At 37.9% G+C, this 18,916-nt stretch overlaps 1 protein-coding gene across 12 annotated transcripts in view; it reads right to left on the reverse strand.

Moving 5' to 3' along the window:
- The window catches only part of ACBD5 (acyl-CoA binding domain containing 5), a 50,706-nt gene that overhangs the window by 1,923 nt on the left and 29,867 nt on the right, over positions 1-18,916 (reverse strand). For 4 of the 12 annotated variants that reach the window (XM_038529742.1, XM_038529741.1, XM_038529747.1 and 1 more), the window contains exons 9-14: positions 17,861-17,967; positions 13,629-13,887; positions 9,822-10,021; positions 5,521-5,565; positions 5,062-5,171; positions 53-221 (exon numbers count right to left, since the gene is read on the reverse strand). In XM_038529742.1, coding sequence (XP_038385670.1) covers positions 206-221; positions 5,062-5,171; positions 5,521-5,565; positions 9,822-10,021; positions 13,629-13,887; positions 17,861-17,967 — 737 coding nt within the window. In that variant the 3' untranslated portion in view covers positions 53-205. Of the gene's footprint in view, positions 1-43; positions 222-5,061; positions 5,172-5,520; positions 5,566-9,821; positions 10,022-13,628; positions 13,888-17,860; positions 17,968-18,916 lie in introns of those variants that run through there. The other 8 variants (XM_038529739.1, XM_038529744.1, XM_038529746.1 and 5 more) reach the window with 8 other exon arrangements.

The raw sequence follows: 18,916 nt of genomic DNA on the forward strand, positions 1-18,916 counted from the left end.
CTTTAAAAAGAAAGTAAAAACCAATTTTCTGTGAATATAAATGCAACCTGAATATGAAACACATCCATACCAGAGAATTCTTTGGACGATAACATAACAATTCATATTCACGTTCAGAATCAAATCATAAAATTGCCAGTAGTTCCTAAGAAATTCTCATCCTTTTGTAGTTGGCTTAAGGCGATTCAGGGTTTTGGGAATTATTTTACAACTTGGCAAAGCTGTGAAACAAAAAATGCTTAATAAGACTATAATAGGTTGATAGATGTATAACCTAGACTATTCATTTAATCAACATATATTTTGTGTCTATGACTTTCCAGGCTCTGTGCCAAGCACTGGGGATTCAAACATAAATGAGGCAGGCTCTCGACTCTTAAAAGAGCTCTCAGGTTAGCTTGGGGGTAGGAGGGAGAACATATAAACTCACAATTCAGATAGGTATAAAATGACAGTTTTAGTGATAGCAGAGTGAACGAGTGATCAGAGAAGGGTGGGTTTGTCAGCACAAGACACAACAATCACGTATGATCTGACATCTGGGAGAGGTCCCACACCTGTAAAAATCTCTATATCCTCCCCAGCACTCTAGATGCCAAAATGCCTGAAATGTTCTCATTATAGATTCATTTCCTCACCTCTACAGAAATGCTCTTACACAATCCCCTTGGCAGGAGGGATATTTTAAATAATACGATCATCTTCTATCCTCTGTAGAAATCCTCTTATGTACACTTCCTTGGCAGGAGTGACATTTTAAATAGATCAATTTTCACATAAGGAGAGCCCTAAGGGCATGAAGGAAAAAAGGCTCCTGGAGCCAGAACAGAATTATGAGTGGTACTTTTTTTTTTTTTTTTTAAAGATCTTATTTATTTGAGGGAACCCTGGGTGGCGCAGCAGTTTAGCGCCTGCCTTTGGCCCAGGGCGCGATCCTGGAGACCCGGGATTGAGTCCCACGTCGGGCTCCTGGTGCATGGAGCCTGCTTCTCCCTCTGCCTGTGTCTCTGCCTCTTTCTCTCTCTTTGTGTGACTATCATAAATAAATTAAAAAAAAAAAAAAAGATCTTATTTATTTGAGAGAGAGAGAGAGAGTGTGTGTTCTAGCACAAGCAGAGGGGAAGGGCAGAAATAGAGGGAGAGAAGCAGGCTCCCTGCTCAGCCTCGATTCCAGTACCCTGGGATCATGACCCCAGCTGAAGGCAGACACTTAACCAACTGAGTCACACAGGCACCACAGAATTGCCCTCACTAACAGCCTAAGTGAGGGGTTAGCAGAAATGTTCACTGGATGGTGCATGAACAGTTAGCAACACTTACTAAGAACCTATGTGATGTAGATTACTACACAAAATTCTTTGCATATTTACAAAAAAGCACATAACTCTCTGAACCCTCTATCTTCTCCTGTAATAGGGAAATAGAATACATACAAATTCCCATCCGTATTTTCAGAATTTTAGAATGTTTTTCAAGGTTCCTCATGAGATCTTTTCGTCCTTTTTTTCTTTTTAAATTAACTTGCAAAATGTAGGGTATGGTGTGATAAGAGAAGAAAAGTTACAGAAAACAACAGATTAAAGGTAGAGGGAAACATTATGCCTTTCACTTTGCCTGCTAAACTATCTGCCCTGGCTATACTGATGAGATTCTTTCCCTTCCTCAGAAGCCTGGGCCTGACTTTTTGAGGCAGGCTCCATCTGAAAAGTGTTCCTACAGAGAGGCACCTGGGTGGCTCAGCAGTGAGTATCTGCCTTCGGCTCAGGTCATGATGATCCCCGGGGTCCTGGGATGGAGTTCCACATCAGGCTCCCTGCAGGGAACCTGCTTCTCCCTCTGCTTATGTCTCTGCCTCTGCGTGTCTCTCGTGAGTGAAAAATGAAATCTTTAAAAAGGAATGTGCTCTTCATACCACATTCAGAAAAAAACGTCTTTTGGGATTTTTTTTCTGATCCACTGCAGAGTGATAATGCCTGAAATTTACTTTTGAGTTTATATTCTTCTACACTGGGAGGAGAGAGGGGGAATCAAACAGTGGACCCTTCACCTTGCTTTTAATGTTGAAGAAAACAAACTATTATTTCAAAAAGCTTACCACAAATAGATAGCTACTTATTTTACATATATATAGAACTATCTCACTGTGTTTGTACCCAGATGCCTATTTATTAAGCAAAATGGAAAAAAAAATTTAAATAAATAAATAAACTAAAAGCTTTCTATATCATATAGTACTTCAGTGTGACCTCCTACAAATAGTGGGTATTCAGTCATGCACTCAGCACACACTTTCTGAAAGCCTACTACATGCCAAACACTGAATTAGGGGTCGAGGCACAGGATGGTCCCTATTATGAATAGAGCACACCCACTCCTTTTCATACCTTTCCCCACTCTAACTGGATTTCTGGATCTTTCTCCTCATCTCTAACACAGAACCCATCTCCTTCAAACTATACACACTGCTCTCTAGTTTTCATTCCTATAACTGTCAGATTAAAAATTGCTACACACTTCCAGATGAAAAGATGTCTAAGTCCCTTCAAGCCTGAAACTTCTTTCCATATCAAATATGGCTCTGTCTCCAATCCCTGTTAATTTGTTATGTATATGAACAAACAATACAAAAGAAAAGACTCTCATTGGCAGTGCCTGGGTGGTTTAGTCAGTTGAGCGTCTGCCACTTGGTTTTGACTCAGGTCATGATCTCAGGGTCCTGGGATTGAGCCCCACATCAGGCTCCCCTCTCAGCAGGGAGTTTGCTTGAGATTCTCTCTCCTTCTGCCCCTCTCCACGGCATGCTCTCTCCCTAAACAAAAAAATCTTTAAAAATAAACCACTATCTCATCAAAATGCAGTTGCGCAGTGCTAAACAATTGGTAGTTTGGGACGCCTGGGTGGCTCAGTGGTTGAGGGTCTGCCTTTGGCTCAAGACATGATCCTAGTTTGGGGATCGAGTCCCACATCAGGCTCCCTGTAAGGAGCCTGCTTCTTTTCTGCCTGTGTCTCTGCATCTCTCTCTCTGTGTCTCTCATGAATAAATAAATAAAATCTTAAAAAAAAAAGACAAAGTTTAAAAAAAAATTGGTAGTTTGAAAGGACTAAACATTTAACCTACTGAAAATTTGATAAAGATTCAACAATAACAAAGTAGAATATTAAAAATAGGAGAATTTCTCCATTCAGAGACATCTGTAAGCAACTTAGGAGAAATGGTGCAGATGTGTACCAGCAAGGAATATCTTAAAAAAATAATTTTAGAAAAACTCCAATTTTTGGTGACTGCTGAAGCAGAGTCATTGTTTTCTCAGTCTTTATTAAAGTGACAAGCTGCTGCAAACTTAAGCATAACATAAATTATTAACCCAAGTAAGCTTAACAGTTTTTGTCCTGTGCCAAATTTTTCTACTCTCTAATGCTCAACGATCAACAAAGGAAACACGTAAAGAACTTTGAAATATGTTGCAAAATATGTCAACACCTACATTTAGTTCCTTGCTGCTTGAATCTAGCACTTACTACATAGTGAAAAAAGGTTCGGTTCTTTTTCCCTCCTATTATCAGGGAATTTAAAATTTAAAACACCGTGTCGCACTAAACCCAACCATCATGGGATAAATGTAAAATTTGCGAAAAGAAGAAAAGGAAGGACATAAGCTAAAGTTTATTGAACCCTTACACCAACTTTACACAGAGCTGAAATGACATCTATACAAATGACCTAGAAAGGAGGTAAATAACACTGTGAGAGCAGTTCATGCTTCTGAATTAAAGTTTTTTCAAGTGGGTCAGTGTAGTCCAAGAACACGAATGTACCACAAAATTTTTTAGTTCTCTTATGAACATAAGTTGAACTTTTTTTCCCCTAGATTTTATTTATTTGAGAGACAGAGAGAGAGAACAAGTAGGCGGAACAGCAGGCAGAGGGAAAGGGAGAAGCAGGCTCCCTGTAGAGCAGGGAGCCCAACACGAGGCTCGATCCAAGGACCCTGGGATCAGGACCTGAGCTGAAAGCGGATGCTAAGCTGACTGAGCCATCTAGGTGACCTGAACTGTCTTAACATAAGCAGAAAGCAGGAAGATTGAAAGGATTCACCCAAATCCTGATGGATTTCAGTTTCTCTGCCATCAAGTATTATCTCTGGAGTACTTATACTAACTCATGTGCTGCTTATCCCTTTCAGAGAAGAGAAGGGCAAATGTCTCATTTCTGCTTTTGGTAGCAAGTGTTGTTAATTTAGGGACCTGGGTTCTTTGATAGAAGAACAACATATCCATAATTATTTAAACTTGTAGGTCTTTAAAAATGTGTTTCTATTGCATGTATTTAAGAGAGCACTTAAAATGTTATTATCAATTATTCTATTTCTTCTCCCTATCTGTTGTTACTTAATATGAAATGGTGATGAAACACCAAAACCATAGTAAGTGAGACTGTGACGCGGTAAATAATGATCAATATGCCCATCCATGGGAAGTAATTCAATTTACATACTGTCTAAAAAAAAAAAAATATGTGTGTGTGTGTATATATATACATATACACACACACATACTTTAAGGATTTTCTTGAACCCAAGAGACTGAGCCTTTGGTTATTCCTAACCTAGACAATCTCAGAGCCCTTTCAAGGATCCCAATTTATTATTCTCAGACCAATTTGAGGTATCTCCTGGCATCCCAAACTGAAAGTTTGGCCCTCACATTAGAAAAATCTCTATTTCTAGAGATAAAAATAAAAATCTTCTGAAATGTCAATGTCTCTTTCAAAGGTATAGAGAGCATGCAGGTATTGTTTCCCTACCTATTGTCTACAATCCTTTAATGTTAGCAAAAGGCCCAAAATAAACATGAGACTTTGATTTTTTTTAAGTCTAACAGGCACCTAGGAATCCACTAGATATGATTTCGAAGAGAGTTTCAGTCTCAGGATTGGTACAGAATGTTCAGTATGACAATATAGCTACAAAATGGAGCTATCGTTTCCATTGCTGTTGAAAGCTCTGTCTACTGTAGATTATAAGGCTTTGCATACTATTTTCAATTATAAAACTAAATTACCTTCTCCTTCTTTGATAATATAAATGCACCAACCACTGGGCAATAAAAGGCCATATGATAGCAAAAGTTAATGCACCAGGAGACATCTCGAAGGGCCACCAAGATGGTCTCTGAGAAAATAAAATAAGCTGGTCACCAGTCTATTACACGCTGTATATATAAAATGTACCTAATTCATAATTTTGAAAATATAAAACTTAATAACAAATCTCAGCCCTGCTAAAGAGAAGGGAGATATTCTGTATCTCAGAGTGTAATTCAGTACACAGACGTTCAGGAGTACTTTAGACTTAAAAACATTAAAAATCTATTTTAATTTCAAAGCTCTAAAGGGTAGATTTCATTTGGAATATTTCAAGAACCTCATATAATCTAAATTTATTTTAAGTTATTTGAAGCCCTTATTTTTAGATTTGAAACCCTTATTTTAGACTTAAATTTAAGAAAAGAATTTCTTACCTGCGAGGGAGGCTGATTACTGGTCTGTAATGTCGATGATTTTGCCTATAAATACAAATGAAAGTAATTTAGCTTTGACAAAATGAGAAAAAAAAATAGTAATTTTTTCTATATCTTATCTTAAAAAAAAAGAAAAAAAAGTCTAGGGAAGCCTGGGTAGCTAAATGGTTGAGTGCCTGCCTTCAGTTCAGGTCGTGATCCTGGAGTCCTGGGGTCAAGTCCCATATCAGGCTCCCTGCATGGAGCCTGGTTCTCCTTCTGCCTCTGTCTCTGCCTGTGTCTCTCATGAATAAATATAAAAGTATTTCAATTTTTTTAAAAAGTCTAAAACATTAGTTTATTATGTTTTTCTGCTAATCATACTTTGATTATACTGAAACCTATACTGGCCAAATAACAAGGTCCCTAAATTCCTAGTCAAATAAATACCTTCGACATTTTATGTTTTATAGTTCAAATTATATAAAATCATCAAATAAAACCTGAAATTAATCTGAACCATTACTTCTTGTATACTGTTACTAAATTATCTAATTAACTTAGTAATTCTTTGTTTCCATACAAATTACAAATTTAAAAACACATCTGAGAACTGCAGCCTTGATTATTTTCAAATTATAAATCATATCGAAAGATCTGCTTTGAAAATTCTTAAGTTTTGGGGTTTTTTTTTTTTTTTTTTTAAAGATTTCACTTATTCATGAGAGACACAGAGAGAGAGAAGCAGAGACATGAGCAGAGGGAGAAACAGGCTCCCGACATGGGACTTGATCCTGGGACCCCAGGATCACACCCTAGGCCGAAGGCAGGCACCAAACTGCTGAGTCACCCAGGAATCCCCGGTTTTTGTTTTTTTTTTTTTAAGATTTTATTTATTCATGAGAGACAGAGAGAGAGAGGCAGAGGCAGAAGTAGGCTCCATGCAAGGAGCCCGATGTGGGACTTGATCCTGAGACCTTGGGATCATGCTCTGAGCTGAAGGCAGATGCTCAACCACTGAGCCACCCAGGCATCCCTGAAAATTCATAAGTTATAGCACAAGAGGTATGATAGAAATGAACTGTTGGTACTATAGATTTGCTTTTAAGTTTTTTCCAGCTTTATCAAGGTATACTTGATAAATAAAATCGTATACATATATATATATATATATGTGATGATTTGATGCATATATACAATATGAAATGATTACCATAATCAAGTTAATTAACACATTCCTCACTTTACATAGTTATTATTTTTGAGGGGAGGAGTATTGTAGGATTTTTAATGAGATGTATAAACTAAACAGAAAAATTTCAAATTAATTGAGAAAACATATTCCAATTTGGCTCATCCAGAAAACAAGTTTCCTTATACTAATTGTTGGAAACTTATTACTTCAGTTTCTCCATTTATTTATTATTATTTTTTTTAAAGATTTATTTATTTATTTATGATAGAGAGAGAAAGAGAGGCAGAGATACAGGAGGGAGAAGCAGGCTCCATGCCGGGAGCCTGATGCAGGACTCGATCCCGGGACTCCAGAATCGCGCCCTGGGCCAAAGGCAGGCGCCAAAACCGCTGTGCCACCCAGGGATCCCAGTTTCTCCATTTATTATATCTTCAGAGAAAGTATGAAAATGAGATCGTTCGTTTGTTCATTCATTCATTCATTCATTCAGTAAATACTCAGCGTCTATTATGTACCAGTTAACCCTGGGCATTAGAGATGCAACAGAGAGCAAAATGACAAAAAGTGCTGCCCTAATGGAGCTTATACTATAATGGACAGATACAAATAATAATGAATAAATCAGTAAAATATGCAATGTATCAGGTAGCAATAAACACCATAAAGAAAAATAAAACAGGAAGGAGGGAAAAACAAGAAAAAGAAAACAGGGAGAGTAAGAGACATGTTGGAGGAGGAGAGTCTTGCAAGTTTAAATACAATGGTGATGGAAGGCTTTGCTGACAGTATGCTATGTAGCTAAGGGAGGCGGAAGGGAGGGTGGGGGGTAGGAATGGGGAGGGAGGGTGGGGGGGCAGGGGTGTGTGTGCAGCACAATCTTCCCTACAGAGGGATTAGCAAGTACAAGGATCCAAGGTGGGAGGGAGCCTTCAAGCAAGTTCAAGGCTCAGCACAGAGGCCTGTATGCTGAAATTACAGCAGGAAGTGGTAGGGAGGAGGCAGGCTTTAAATTTCCTTGTTATGGGTAATATAGTATCAAGGACTTCAGTAGGACTATACCTTACAGGTAAAACTAAATTAGTTGCCTCCAGATGTTGCATTAGTCCTCACCTCATCAAGGTGTACAGAAGGGCATAATCAAATTGCAAGTGCTGAAAGAATCTAGACAAACCAATGATCTTTATATTAGTTGTAATTGTACCTTGTAGGCATAATAATATATATATTTTTTCAAAGATTTATTTATTTGAGAGAGAGAATCTTGAGCAGACTGCCCGCTGAGCACAGAGCACAACACAGGGCTTGATCTCAAGACCCTGAGATCATAACCTGAGCCAAACCAGGAGGCAGACGTTCAACCAACTGAACCATTCAAATGCCCTACGGCGTGATATTTAACTAGGAGATTTACTTTATGGCATTTTTTCAGAATAAAGGATAGATTTAAAAATTGGGCTCCCTGGTATCTGATGACTTAATCAAGGTCACATTTGTCAGTGTGATTTCTTTTTTTTTTTTTTTTTTTTTTTTTTTTTTTTTAAATTTTTATTTATTTATGATAGTCACACACATAGAGAGAGAGAGAGGCAGAGACATAGGCAGAGGGAGAAGCAGGCTCCATGCACTGGGAGCCCGACGTGGGACTCGATCCCAGGTCTCCAGGATCACGCCCTGGGCCAAAGGCAGGCGCTAAACCACTGCGCCACCCAGGGATCCCGTCAGTGTGATTTCTAGATGGAATTCAAGGTGACCAAATCCCAATGTGATGACACAGCTGCTCTTCCTCATTAAAGCAGCAACTACCAACAAATACTAAAGTGGAGTCAGAACTATTAAATGTTAACTATTAGCAGATTTTTTTCCCTAAGTAATAAAGTCTGAAAAGCAAATGAAGATTCCCAAGGACCCCTGCTTTCATCTAAGAAGTACTGGCACTAGCTGTTATAATTAGCGTTATGATTTTTTGCTGTAATGATATTTATCCATGTTGTTGAAAAAAAGAATCAATGACACTTGTGAAAGCACAAAAAGGAAGACTTTCTTCAAGGGGGTAGGGGCTATCACGATGCAGGGATTGGGGCTCATTCCCTGCACACCCAGCACAGCATGGGTGAGGGGGAATGTAGTGTCAAGGCATATGGCAAGGATGAGCAGATGGAAAATGCCTAAATGGAAACATGGGGTTAGGAAGATTCTGGCTAAACTGACCTAACAGGATTCTTGTGGAAGGCGGGCCGGGATGATCAGACATCATCTGGCAGCTGGTGGAGGATGAGGAGCCTGTCTGGTTAACTTAGCAGGGTTCTTGATAAAACTGGATTTTATAAGGAAGAAGTGAAGAACTGGGCCTAAGAGAAAGTTCAGGAATCTAACATTTAGGCTGGCAATGAATCTTTGTCAGTACCAGTGGCTTTTACGTAGCTTTTTCATATTTAGAAATCCTACTTACCATTATATGGCTAGATTAAAATAAGGATTACTGATTTTTTTAAAAATATTTTTGAAAGGAAAAATCCCATACAACTATAACCGTTGCAAAGAAAATATGGAGATGGAAAATTATTTAAGTTAGGTGCATATTATTATTATTATTATTAAAGATTCCATCCATTTGTTCATGAGAAACACAGAAAGAGAGAGAGAGAGAGGCAGAGAGAGACAGAGGCAGAGGGAGAAGCAGGCTCCTTGCAGGGAGCCTGATGTGGGACTCCATCCCAGGACCCCAGGATCATGACCTGAGCCAAAAGCAAACCCTCAACTACTGAGCCACCCAGGAGTCCTGCTCCTAGGTCCTATTTAAAAAAAAAAAAAAAAAAAAAAAAATCATTGGGGCAGCCCAGGTGGCTCGGTGGTTTGGCGCCACCTTCAGCCCAGGGAAGACCTGGGATCGAGTCCCACGTCGGGCTCCCTGCATGGAGCCTGCTTCTCCCTCTGCCTGACTCTCTCTCTGTCTCTATCTCTCTCTCTCTCTCTATCTCTCTCTCTCCTCTCTGTGTAGGCTCATGAATAAATAAATTAAAAAAAAAATCATTACGCTGATTTGTGTAAGTCAGATCAACACAGACTACACTTACATGCTGTTATGCAGGATCAGCAGCAGTGGAAGAAGACAAATTTGAACGCTCACCTGTGAAGCTGTTAGTGTTTCCAGTTTATGGAGTCTCTGCAGGACGTTCTGCATGTCCTCCTGTAGGCGCATGAGGACGAGAGCAATCTGCTCATTGAGGCTTCCCCATGAGCCTCTGTCCGAGCCCCAGCGCTCCCCGTCCCCTCCGCTCCCTACTTGCCGACCCTTAGATCCTTCGCTCAAATGTTGCATCCTATGCCCTATTTTAAGAAAGCAAAATAAGTTAGTTTTAAATAATTCTTATAAAAGTAGAAAAGTGCGTTTTACTCATTTTCCTCTGTTATTTCTTTGAGATCTAAATCTCCAAAGTGGAGTGGAAGCAATCAGAAAGTGTACACAAAATACTGGGAGCAAAGAAGCAGATATATAAGCTTCTATTTATACTGATTTACTCAAAGTTTTTCCTGCTAAGGTTTTATAATGTATTTACTGCACTAGTAAATGACTAAATGCATATAATTCATACAGAATTTACATATTTGAGCTGCATTCACAAAAATTCTTTACTAATAAAGTAACAAGATTGAAAAAAAATCTGAGGACTGCTTCTTTAGAGTATTTTGACAAATAATTTATTTAAATTCAATTTTCCAACATATAGTATAACTCCCAATGCTCATCTCATGTGCCATCCTCCTTAGTGCCAGTCACCCAGCTACCTCCCCCTCAGCAACCCTTTGCTTCCCAGAGTTAGGAGTCTCTCATGGTTTGTCTTCCTCTCGAATTCTTCCCCACTCAGTTTCCTCCTGCTTCTTTAGAGTATTAAAAGCTACACATTTTCCTTTTTGGTCATTTTTAATTTAATAATACTGTAAATCTCCCAAAAGATTGTTTAATGTATTTTTTATTATAAATTCTATTATACTTATCACTATTAAAATTTTTTTCACTATTAAAATTATGTTATATATCCATCATTTTTCCTATGCTTATACTTAAGGAATTGGCATTACCCCTAACACATGATTTTGTGTCCTTCTTTTAAAAAAATTTCATCAATATGTATCTGCATCATTAAATTTTGTTTCAAAACCACTGCAATGTCTACATAAATTCCCCAGTAAGACCATGAAGAAATCTACTCATTCTCCATTTTTGGATAGTTAGGACGATTCCAAATTTTTGTGATTACAAATAACACTGTGATGAATGTCTTTGTATATAAATTATTGCCCAGATTTCTTTAGGAAAAACAGAATCAAAAAAGAATTACTGGGTAAAAGGATGACAACTTTGTAGAGGTTTTTTTTTTTTTTTTTTTTTTTTTTTTTGAGAGAGAGAGAGCACAAGCAGAGAGGAGGAGTGGAGGGAGCGGGAGAAGCAGACTCCCCACTGAGCAGGGAGCTGGATGATGTGGGGCTCCATCCCAGGAACCTGAGATCATGATCTGAGCTGAAGGCAGATGCCCAACCAACCAAGCCACCCAGGCACCGCTTTGCAGAGGATCTTCATTAAGTGCTGCCAGGTTATTTTTCAGAAAGGCTGCAACAGTTTTATATTGCAGTATATAAAAAGCACTACTGTGCAGAAATGAAATATTACAAGTTTTTGTCCGTTTGCTAATACAGTTGGGTAAGTTTTGTTTGTTTTAAATAATAACCAAGAACCTGTTTACCTCATTGCCCTTTGGCATCCTGGAGCCCCAAAGCAGCAGCAGGATTTCCAAAGGTGAGCTTGTATCACCTTATTTGGTCTTGTAAGAAAAATGGAACTAAAGCTGTTTGCCAAGTTAAAGCCCAAAGAGAACGCTGAGGGCTTGATGCCAGTTTCAAGAAGACTTCTACTCTTGTATCGAAAGGAAGTAAGTTTTGAAGTGGTTCTTTAAGAAAGAAAGGACCACTTCAGCGACTGGTGTGGAATTTACAAGGGGAAAAAAAAGTGGAAGTCTGGTCTAAAGGCTTATTTTCCTGTATCCTTAAGAGATGGAGAAATTCTATGAGGGCCTATTAGTAGGTACTGAAGAATCACTCCTGTCTTTGCTCACTTTACTATGTCCTATGTCATAGTGAGCTTTCAAACCAGCCTTCACAAAGACAGGATTAATCAGACTATTTCCATGCTATGGTAATCCCCACCTCCAGTCACTCTGTCCAATTACTCATTTTCTTTTCTTCAGAGCATTTATCGCCATTTGCAACCAATCTGAATTATTTATGTATTCACTGTCAGCTCCCCTTACTAGAACATAAGCTCTGTCTGTGGAAGGGGCTGTCTCCTTCTCTACAGCATCCCCAGGACCTAGAACACAGCCTGACAAAGAACAGCTCAATAATATCTATTTAATGCTGAGGCAGATTTACTATGAAGCTCAAGAAGCTTAACTTTAGGGTCTGCCCCTTGTATGGACTCCTGTGATTGCTGGGAGTTGTGGTGTTTTATAGGACAGGTGAACACGGGTTATAAATGGGAAGCCTTTCATACATTCAATTTAGGTAAATTGCCTAAAGACAGGAACCTAAATCTGAGGTTCTAGTAATATGTTGTGATCTTTCTCTTCTTTGTTAGAATATTTACAATTGGTATATGTTCAAATGCCTATTGGTTAAACAATTAGTTTCTTAATACCATTAATTCTCTTTTTTCCCCCGTCTTCATTTTATGTAGATTTTTCAACCAGATACACAGATATTCCTTTAACTTTTTACGATCTCATAAAATTATATAGGGATTTTCCTTTTTTTAAGCATACATGATTCAATACTTGTATATATTGCAAAATAATCACAGTAAGTACAGTTAACATCTGTTACCATACAGTTACAGACTCTTTTTCCTTGTGATGGTAACTTTTAAGATTTACTATCTTAGCAACTTTCACATATGCAGTACAGTAGATTAACTACAGTCACCATGCTGTACATTATATCCCCATGAGTGACTTACTTATAACTGAAAGATTTTACCTTTTGACCCTTGACCTGTTTCACATCCTCCTCCCCCCCCCGCCACACCCCCCGCCTGTGGCAATCATTAATCTGTCTACCTATTCTCTATCTATAACTTAGTCTTTTTTTTTTTTTTAGATTCTACATATGAGATCATATGGAATTTGTCTTTCCATTATTCTTTTTTGACATTACCTATCCATTCCTAACTACGAACAATTATAAATTAATATATATTTACATTCTTCACTATTCAACTCTAATCTGTTACCTGATCACCTTACTATTCTTAATGTTTCCCTTTGGATTGTTAAATGATATTTTACATTTATTACTTGATCTGTCAGCTTTAAATGATATCTTTGATTTAAGGAGGGAAATGTGGAAAAGACAGAATTCAAATTTTTACCTATGGTAGCAAAAAAAGCAGAAATGCAGTTGGAGGAACGAGTAACTGATTGCAGGGAGGAGGGGTGACAGAACATAAATTTGGCTACCTCAAAAAACCGTGTAAAAGATGTAGAAATAGAGGGGCCCCTGGGTGGCTCAGTCCTTTGGCTCAGGTCATGATCCCCAGGTCCTGGGATTGAGTCCCTGCATTGGGCTCCCTGTTCAGTGGGAAGCCTGCTTCTCCCTCTCTCTGCCACTGTGCTCTCTCTCAAATAAATAAACAAATCTTAAAAAAAAAAAAAAAAGATGCAGAAATAGAAATGCTCCCCTCACCCCAACCCGTATCAAACTACTATGCCTTGTAGAATCATAGGTAAGAACCAGGTGTAAAGAAAAATGGTCAGATGTATGTAAGGATAACTTTTAACATTCCGTTTGCAGATGGATAGTTCTAATATTGCTCCTATCTGAAACTCTTGTTTTACTAGTTACTTTATAAGGATAGTTAGTGAGAACAAGAAAAAATACACACCTCTCCCTCTTCTGACATTAGAGAACTCATTTTCTCCACCCCGTCGCTCACGGTGTGGTGCTCCACTGTTGCTTCGGCCATCTTCTCCTCCATGCTTTACTTCACCTTTTCCTTCAACTGCTACCACCTGCATATCCCCAGTGTTGCCATTTCCAGGAGATCCATCTTCAGGAAAACCAGAGTTTTCCAAGGGCTTATTGGGATCACCACCCAAGTAATATCGAAATGGTCCGTTGTTTAATGTAAAGCTGTCTAAAGACTACAAATTTAAAATAAGTTAAAAGCTATAAACATAAGTTTTTATGATAATAGAATTTTTTTTTTAATTTTTATTTATTTATGATAGTTACAGAGAGAGAGAGAGGCAGAGACACAGGCAGAGAGAGAAACAGGCTCCATGCACCGGGAGCCCGACGTGGGATTCGATCCTGGGTCTCCAGGATCGCGCCCTGGGCTAAAGGCAGGCGCCAAACCACTGCGCCACCCAGGGATCCCAATAGAATTGTTTTTTATAAAACTTTTTTCACGTTATGATAGGAAATATTTTCTTTTTTTAAGGTTATTTATTTGAGAGAGAGCAAGAGAGAGCAAAGCATGCGAGAACATGAGTGGGGAGGGGGCACAGGAAGAGGGGGAAGCAGGTGCATGGGGCTTGAGCCTGGGACCCTGAGACCATGATCTGAGCCAAAGGGAGACACTCAATCTACTGAGCCACCCAGGTGCTCCAGAAATATTATTTTTCTAAAAAGTTATTCATTTTCTGCTCCCTATATGTAGAAAAATGAGTTAGGGATGATTCATCCATGAGCAAAGAATTGAGTAGTTTTGGCAGTAAACTGTTCTCATGAGTCAGTCATTCATCCAAGAGACTTTTAAAAAATATCTACTCTTTTTCTAGTTACTATGCTAAACTCTAAGGATAACATGAAAAAAGAGATAAAAGCTCTGTCTGCAAGAGGCTTCTAGATTTGGTAAGGAAGTGAGAGATGTAAGATCATTACAGTGTAGTTTGATAAGTGTCATGAAAAACATAGACAAAGGGTGCTTGCTATAGGAATTCACAGGAAGGGTACCTAACTCATACTGGGGCTGGGTGGAGGCTTCCTGGAAGAAATGATATGAACTAGTAAGACTTAAATGAGTATAAGCCAAGTTGAAGGTGTACTAATAATGTCAGCCTGTACCAAGAGAGTAGTAGTGGGACAGAGGGTGATTCAAGAACTTTTGAGATTACAGAATCATTAGGAGTTGAATACTGAATGTAGGAAGTAAGGGAAAGGAAAAGACCCGATGATTTTGAGATACTCACCAAGATAAGAAATACAGAAGACAAACAGGTTTCAGGGGAACAGAAAGAGACAATGGTATAGTTATAGATAAGTATAAATTGAGGTTCTTAGGCAAGATGTTTAATAGAGCAGTTAGAATTCAGAGATATAGGTTGGAGATGACACTTTTAAAATCATCAGCATGTGAGTGAAGGTTGAAACCAACAGAGTAGTTAACTAGAGATATATTTGTGAAGAATACCAAATTTAAGGGGTCAAAAGAGGAAAGAAAAGTTGAAATCAAGTCATTATGCCAAAGGGATATATATAGGGGAAAGGAGAAAAAATGAGTGGGAAATATCAGAAAGGGAGACAGAAGATGAGAGACTCCTAACTCTGGGAAACGAACTAGGGGTGGTGGAAGGGGAGGTGGGGGGGTGGGAGTGACTGGGTGACGGGTACTGACAAGGGCACTTGATGAGATGAGCACTGGGTGTTATTCTATATTTTGGCAAATTGAACACCAATAAAAAAAATTTTTTTTAAAGGGATATATATAGGAATGGTGTATATGGCAAATACTTCTGAGTTGTTCATATTTTATTTGAAATATACTAAAATAAAAAAATGAAATATACTAAAATAACATTTGTTATCATTAAAAAGAAATCTTAGAAATCTAAATCCACCTAACAAAATTCCAAGTACACTGGTCTGTATTGGTCACTGGTTTGCAATAATATCAGAAGTATATGTACATGTATATATAAAATAAATATTTCCTATCTCAAATCTCTTTTAGAACAGCACTTCCAAACCAATCACTATTCTGATAAATGGTTATGCTAGAATCATTTTCTATTTTTAGCTTCTACAAAGCAATAATTACTAATATTTCAAAATTTCAGCCTTTTATAAAGGCATTTATAAGTGACATAACTTATTTAAATTGGACTGAAATAAAAAACTTTCTTTTAAACATAAATTTGTTAAGTGAGATGAGGCCCTTCCCAGGGCATAAGCATAAGGTCTTCTAACAGGTCAGAGATTTAGTTAAACCAATGAGACGCAATGCTTTCATACCATAAACCCTACAGTAAGGACAGAAACCAAGATAATGTAAATACAAGATAAAAACATTACTGTATTCAAAAAGCACTACACTTCATACCAATCAGAATGGCTAGCATCCAAAAGACAAGAAGTAACATGCATTGGTGAGGATATGGAGGAGAACCCTAGTGTACCATCGGTAGGAATGTAAATTGGTGTGTCCACTATGGAAAACAGTATGGAGGTTCTTCAAATAATTAAAAATAGAAATACCAAATGTTCCAGTAATTCCACTATTGGGTATTAACCCAAAGAAAATGAACACACTAACTTGAAAAGATATATACACCTAGATGTTTATTGCAGCATTATCTACAATAGCCAAGATATAGAAGCAGCCCCAGTGTCCATCAATAGGTGAATGGATAAAGACAATATATGTGTGTATGCACACATGCAAACATACATACATACAATGGAACATCACTGAGTCATAAAAAAAGAACGAAATCTGGCCATTCTTAACTACATGGATGGACCTAGAGGCTATTAGGCTAAGTGAAATAAGTCAGACAGAAAAAGACAAATACTTTATGATTTCACTTATGTGTAGAATCTAAAAAACAAATAAACAAAACCCCAACAATTCCTTTTTTTTTTTTTTTTTTTTAAAGATTTTATTTATTCCTGAGAGACACAGAGAGAGAAGCAGAGACACAGGCAGAGAGAGAACCAGTCTCCTCACAGGTAGCCTGACGCAGGACTTGATCCCCAGATCGGGATCACACCCTGAGCCAAAGGCAGATGCTCAACCGCTGAGCCACCCAGGAATCCCCAAATAATTCTCAAATATAGAAAACAAACTGGTGGTTGCTAAAGGGGAAGTGGATAGGTGACAATGGGTGAAATAGATAAAGAAGATTAACAAGTATAAACTTCCAATTATAAAGTAAGTTAAGTCTCAGAGGTGGAAAGTATAGCATAAGAAATATAGTCAATAATATTGTAATAGAATCGTATGGTGACTACACTTATCATGGTGAGCACCAAGTAATGTACAGAATCATTGAATCAACACGTTGTACACCTAAAACTAATATAATATTTTGTTAATTACACTTAAAGTTATTGTGAAGAACAGATTTATTTGTCAATTATTCAATTTTCTTGACTGTCAATCAATGTTTCAAACATAGCAACTAGTTTGAGTTTACTCTCTGCCTCCTCCATCCCACCTCACTCTCAGAATATTTACAAATATATTATAAATTATAATATTTAAATATTTTTGAATATTCAGGAATATATTTTTTAAATTTACAAAAATAATTTTAAATACAAAATTTAAATATTTTATATGTAGATTTTCAAAGTGATAGGCACTGGTATTAAAAGAAGTTATGGGGGGCACCTGGATGGCTTAGTCAGTTAAGTGTCCAACTCGTGACTTAGGTTCAGGTCATGATCTCAGGGTCATGAGATTGAGCCCCACATTAGGCTTGCACTGGGTACAGAGCCTGCTTGAGATTCTCTACCTCCTTCTCCCTCTGCCCCTCCCCCACCTTATGTCTGCTCTCTGTCTAAAAAGAAAATCTTTTATTTTTATTTATTTATTTTTAAAGATTTTACTTATTTATTCATGAGAAACACACACAGAGAGAGGCAGAGACACAGGCAGAGAGAGAACCAGGTTCCATGCAGGCAGCCTGATGTGGAACTCGATCTCGGGACTCCAGGATCACGCCCTGGGCCAAAGGCAGGCGCCCAACTGCTGAGCCACCCAGGTGTCCCTAAAAATAAAATCTGTTAATAAAAATAAAATTTAAAAGCAAATAAAAAATAATTAAAATAAGTTATGCACTGAATTCTATCACTTTAAAGATTTCCCAATTAAAAAAATATCATTTTTACCTCTTCTTGTCCAAATTGCTCCATGGAATCACAGTAAACTTCACTATCTGAATCACTTGTCAAATGCTGAATTCCTGAAACATCTTCAACATGATCATCATTTATATCTAAAAAAGAACAAATAATTATTATTCTCTAATTGAAGAAAAATGCACTTACTCCATTGTCAAAATTTAACAGCTCAATATTATTTTCATACTAGAGACAAATTTGATTTATCAAGCCATATTTTTTCTTTTAACTTACCAAAACTTTAAATTTAGTTGATAATTTTTACTTGAAAAGATTATAAAGTACTTTATCATATAATTGCACAAAGACATTGTCTATATCAAACCTTACAAAACTAATAACCTTATAAGAGAAAACTGACTACCAGCTAGGAGGCCTAAACTGATAGCAACTATGTAAGTTCAGTTGTTACATTAAATAAGTTCATTTCCTGGTTTCTTGACTGAATTGCAGCAATGTTCATAATTCATCAAATATATATGACAGGCTCACCCCTAGAGTCCTAAGATACGAAAAGACTGTAACTTATGAATAAAGAGCAAAGGCATTGTATAATCAGAGGTTGGGTTAAAAGAAACATCAGGGGCAGCCTAAGTGGCGCAGCGGTTTAGTGCCGCCTTCAGCCCAGGGTGTGATCCTGGAGACCAGGGATCGAGTCCCACGTCAGGCTCCCTGCATGGAGCCTGCTTCTCCCTCTGCATGTGTCTGTTCCTCTCTCTCTCTGTGTCTCTCATGAATAAATAAATAAAATCTTTAAAAAATGAAAAAGTGAAAAAATGAAAAAATAAAAAAAAGAAAAGAAACATCAAAGGGCAACTGGATAGCTCAAATGGTTAAGCATCTGCCTTCGATCAGATCATGATCTCAGCGTCCTGGGATCAAGCCCCATGTTGGGCTCCCTGCTCAATGGGGAGTCGCTTCTCCCTCTGCCTCTCTCTCAAATTTTATTTTAAAATGTCATACAAGGGATCCCTGGGTGGCTCAGTGGTTTGGCGCCTGCCTTTGGCCCAGGGTGTGATCCTGGAGTCCCGGGACCGAGTTCCA

Source organism: Canis lupus, chromosome 2 (genome assembly GCF_011100685.1).
Source record: "Canis lupus familiaris isolate Mischka breed German Shepherd chromosome 2, alternate assembly UU_Cfam_GSD_1.0, whole genome shotgun sequence".
In the NCBI taxonomy this organism is placed as follows: Eukaryota; Metazoa; Chordata; class Mammalia; order Carnivora; family Canidae; genus Canis; species Canis lupus.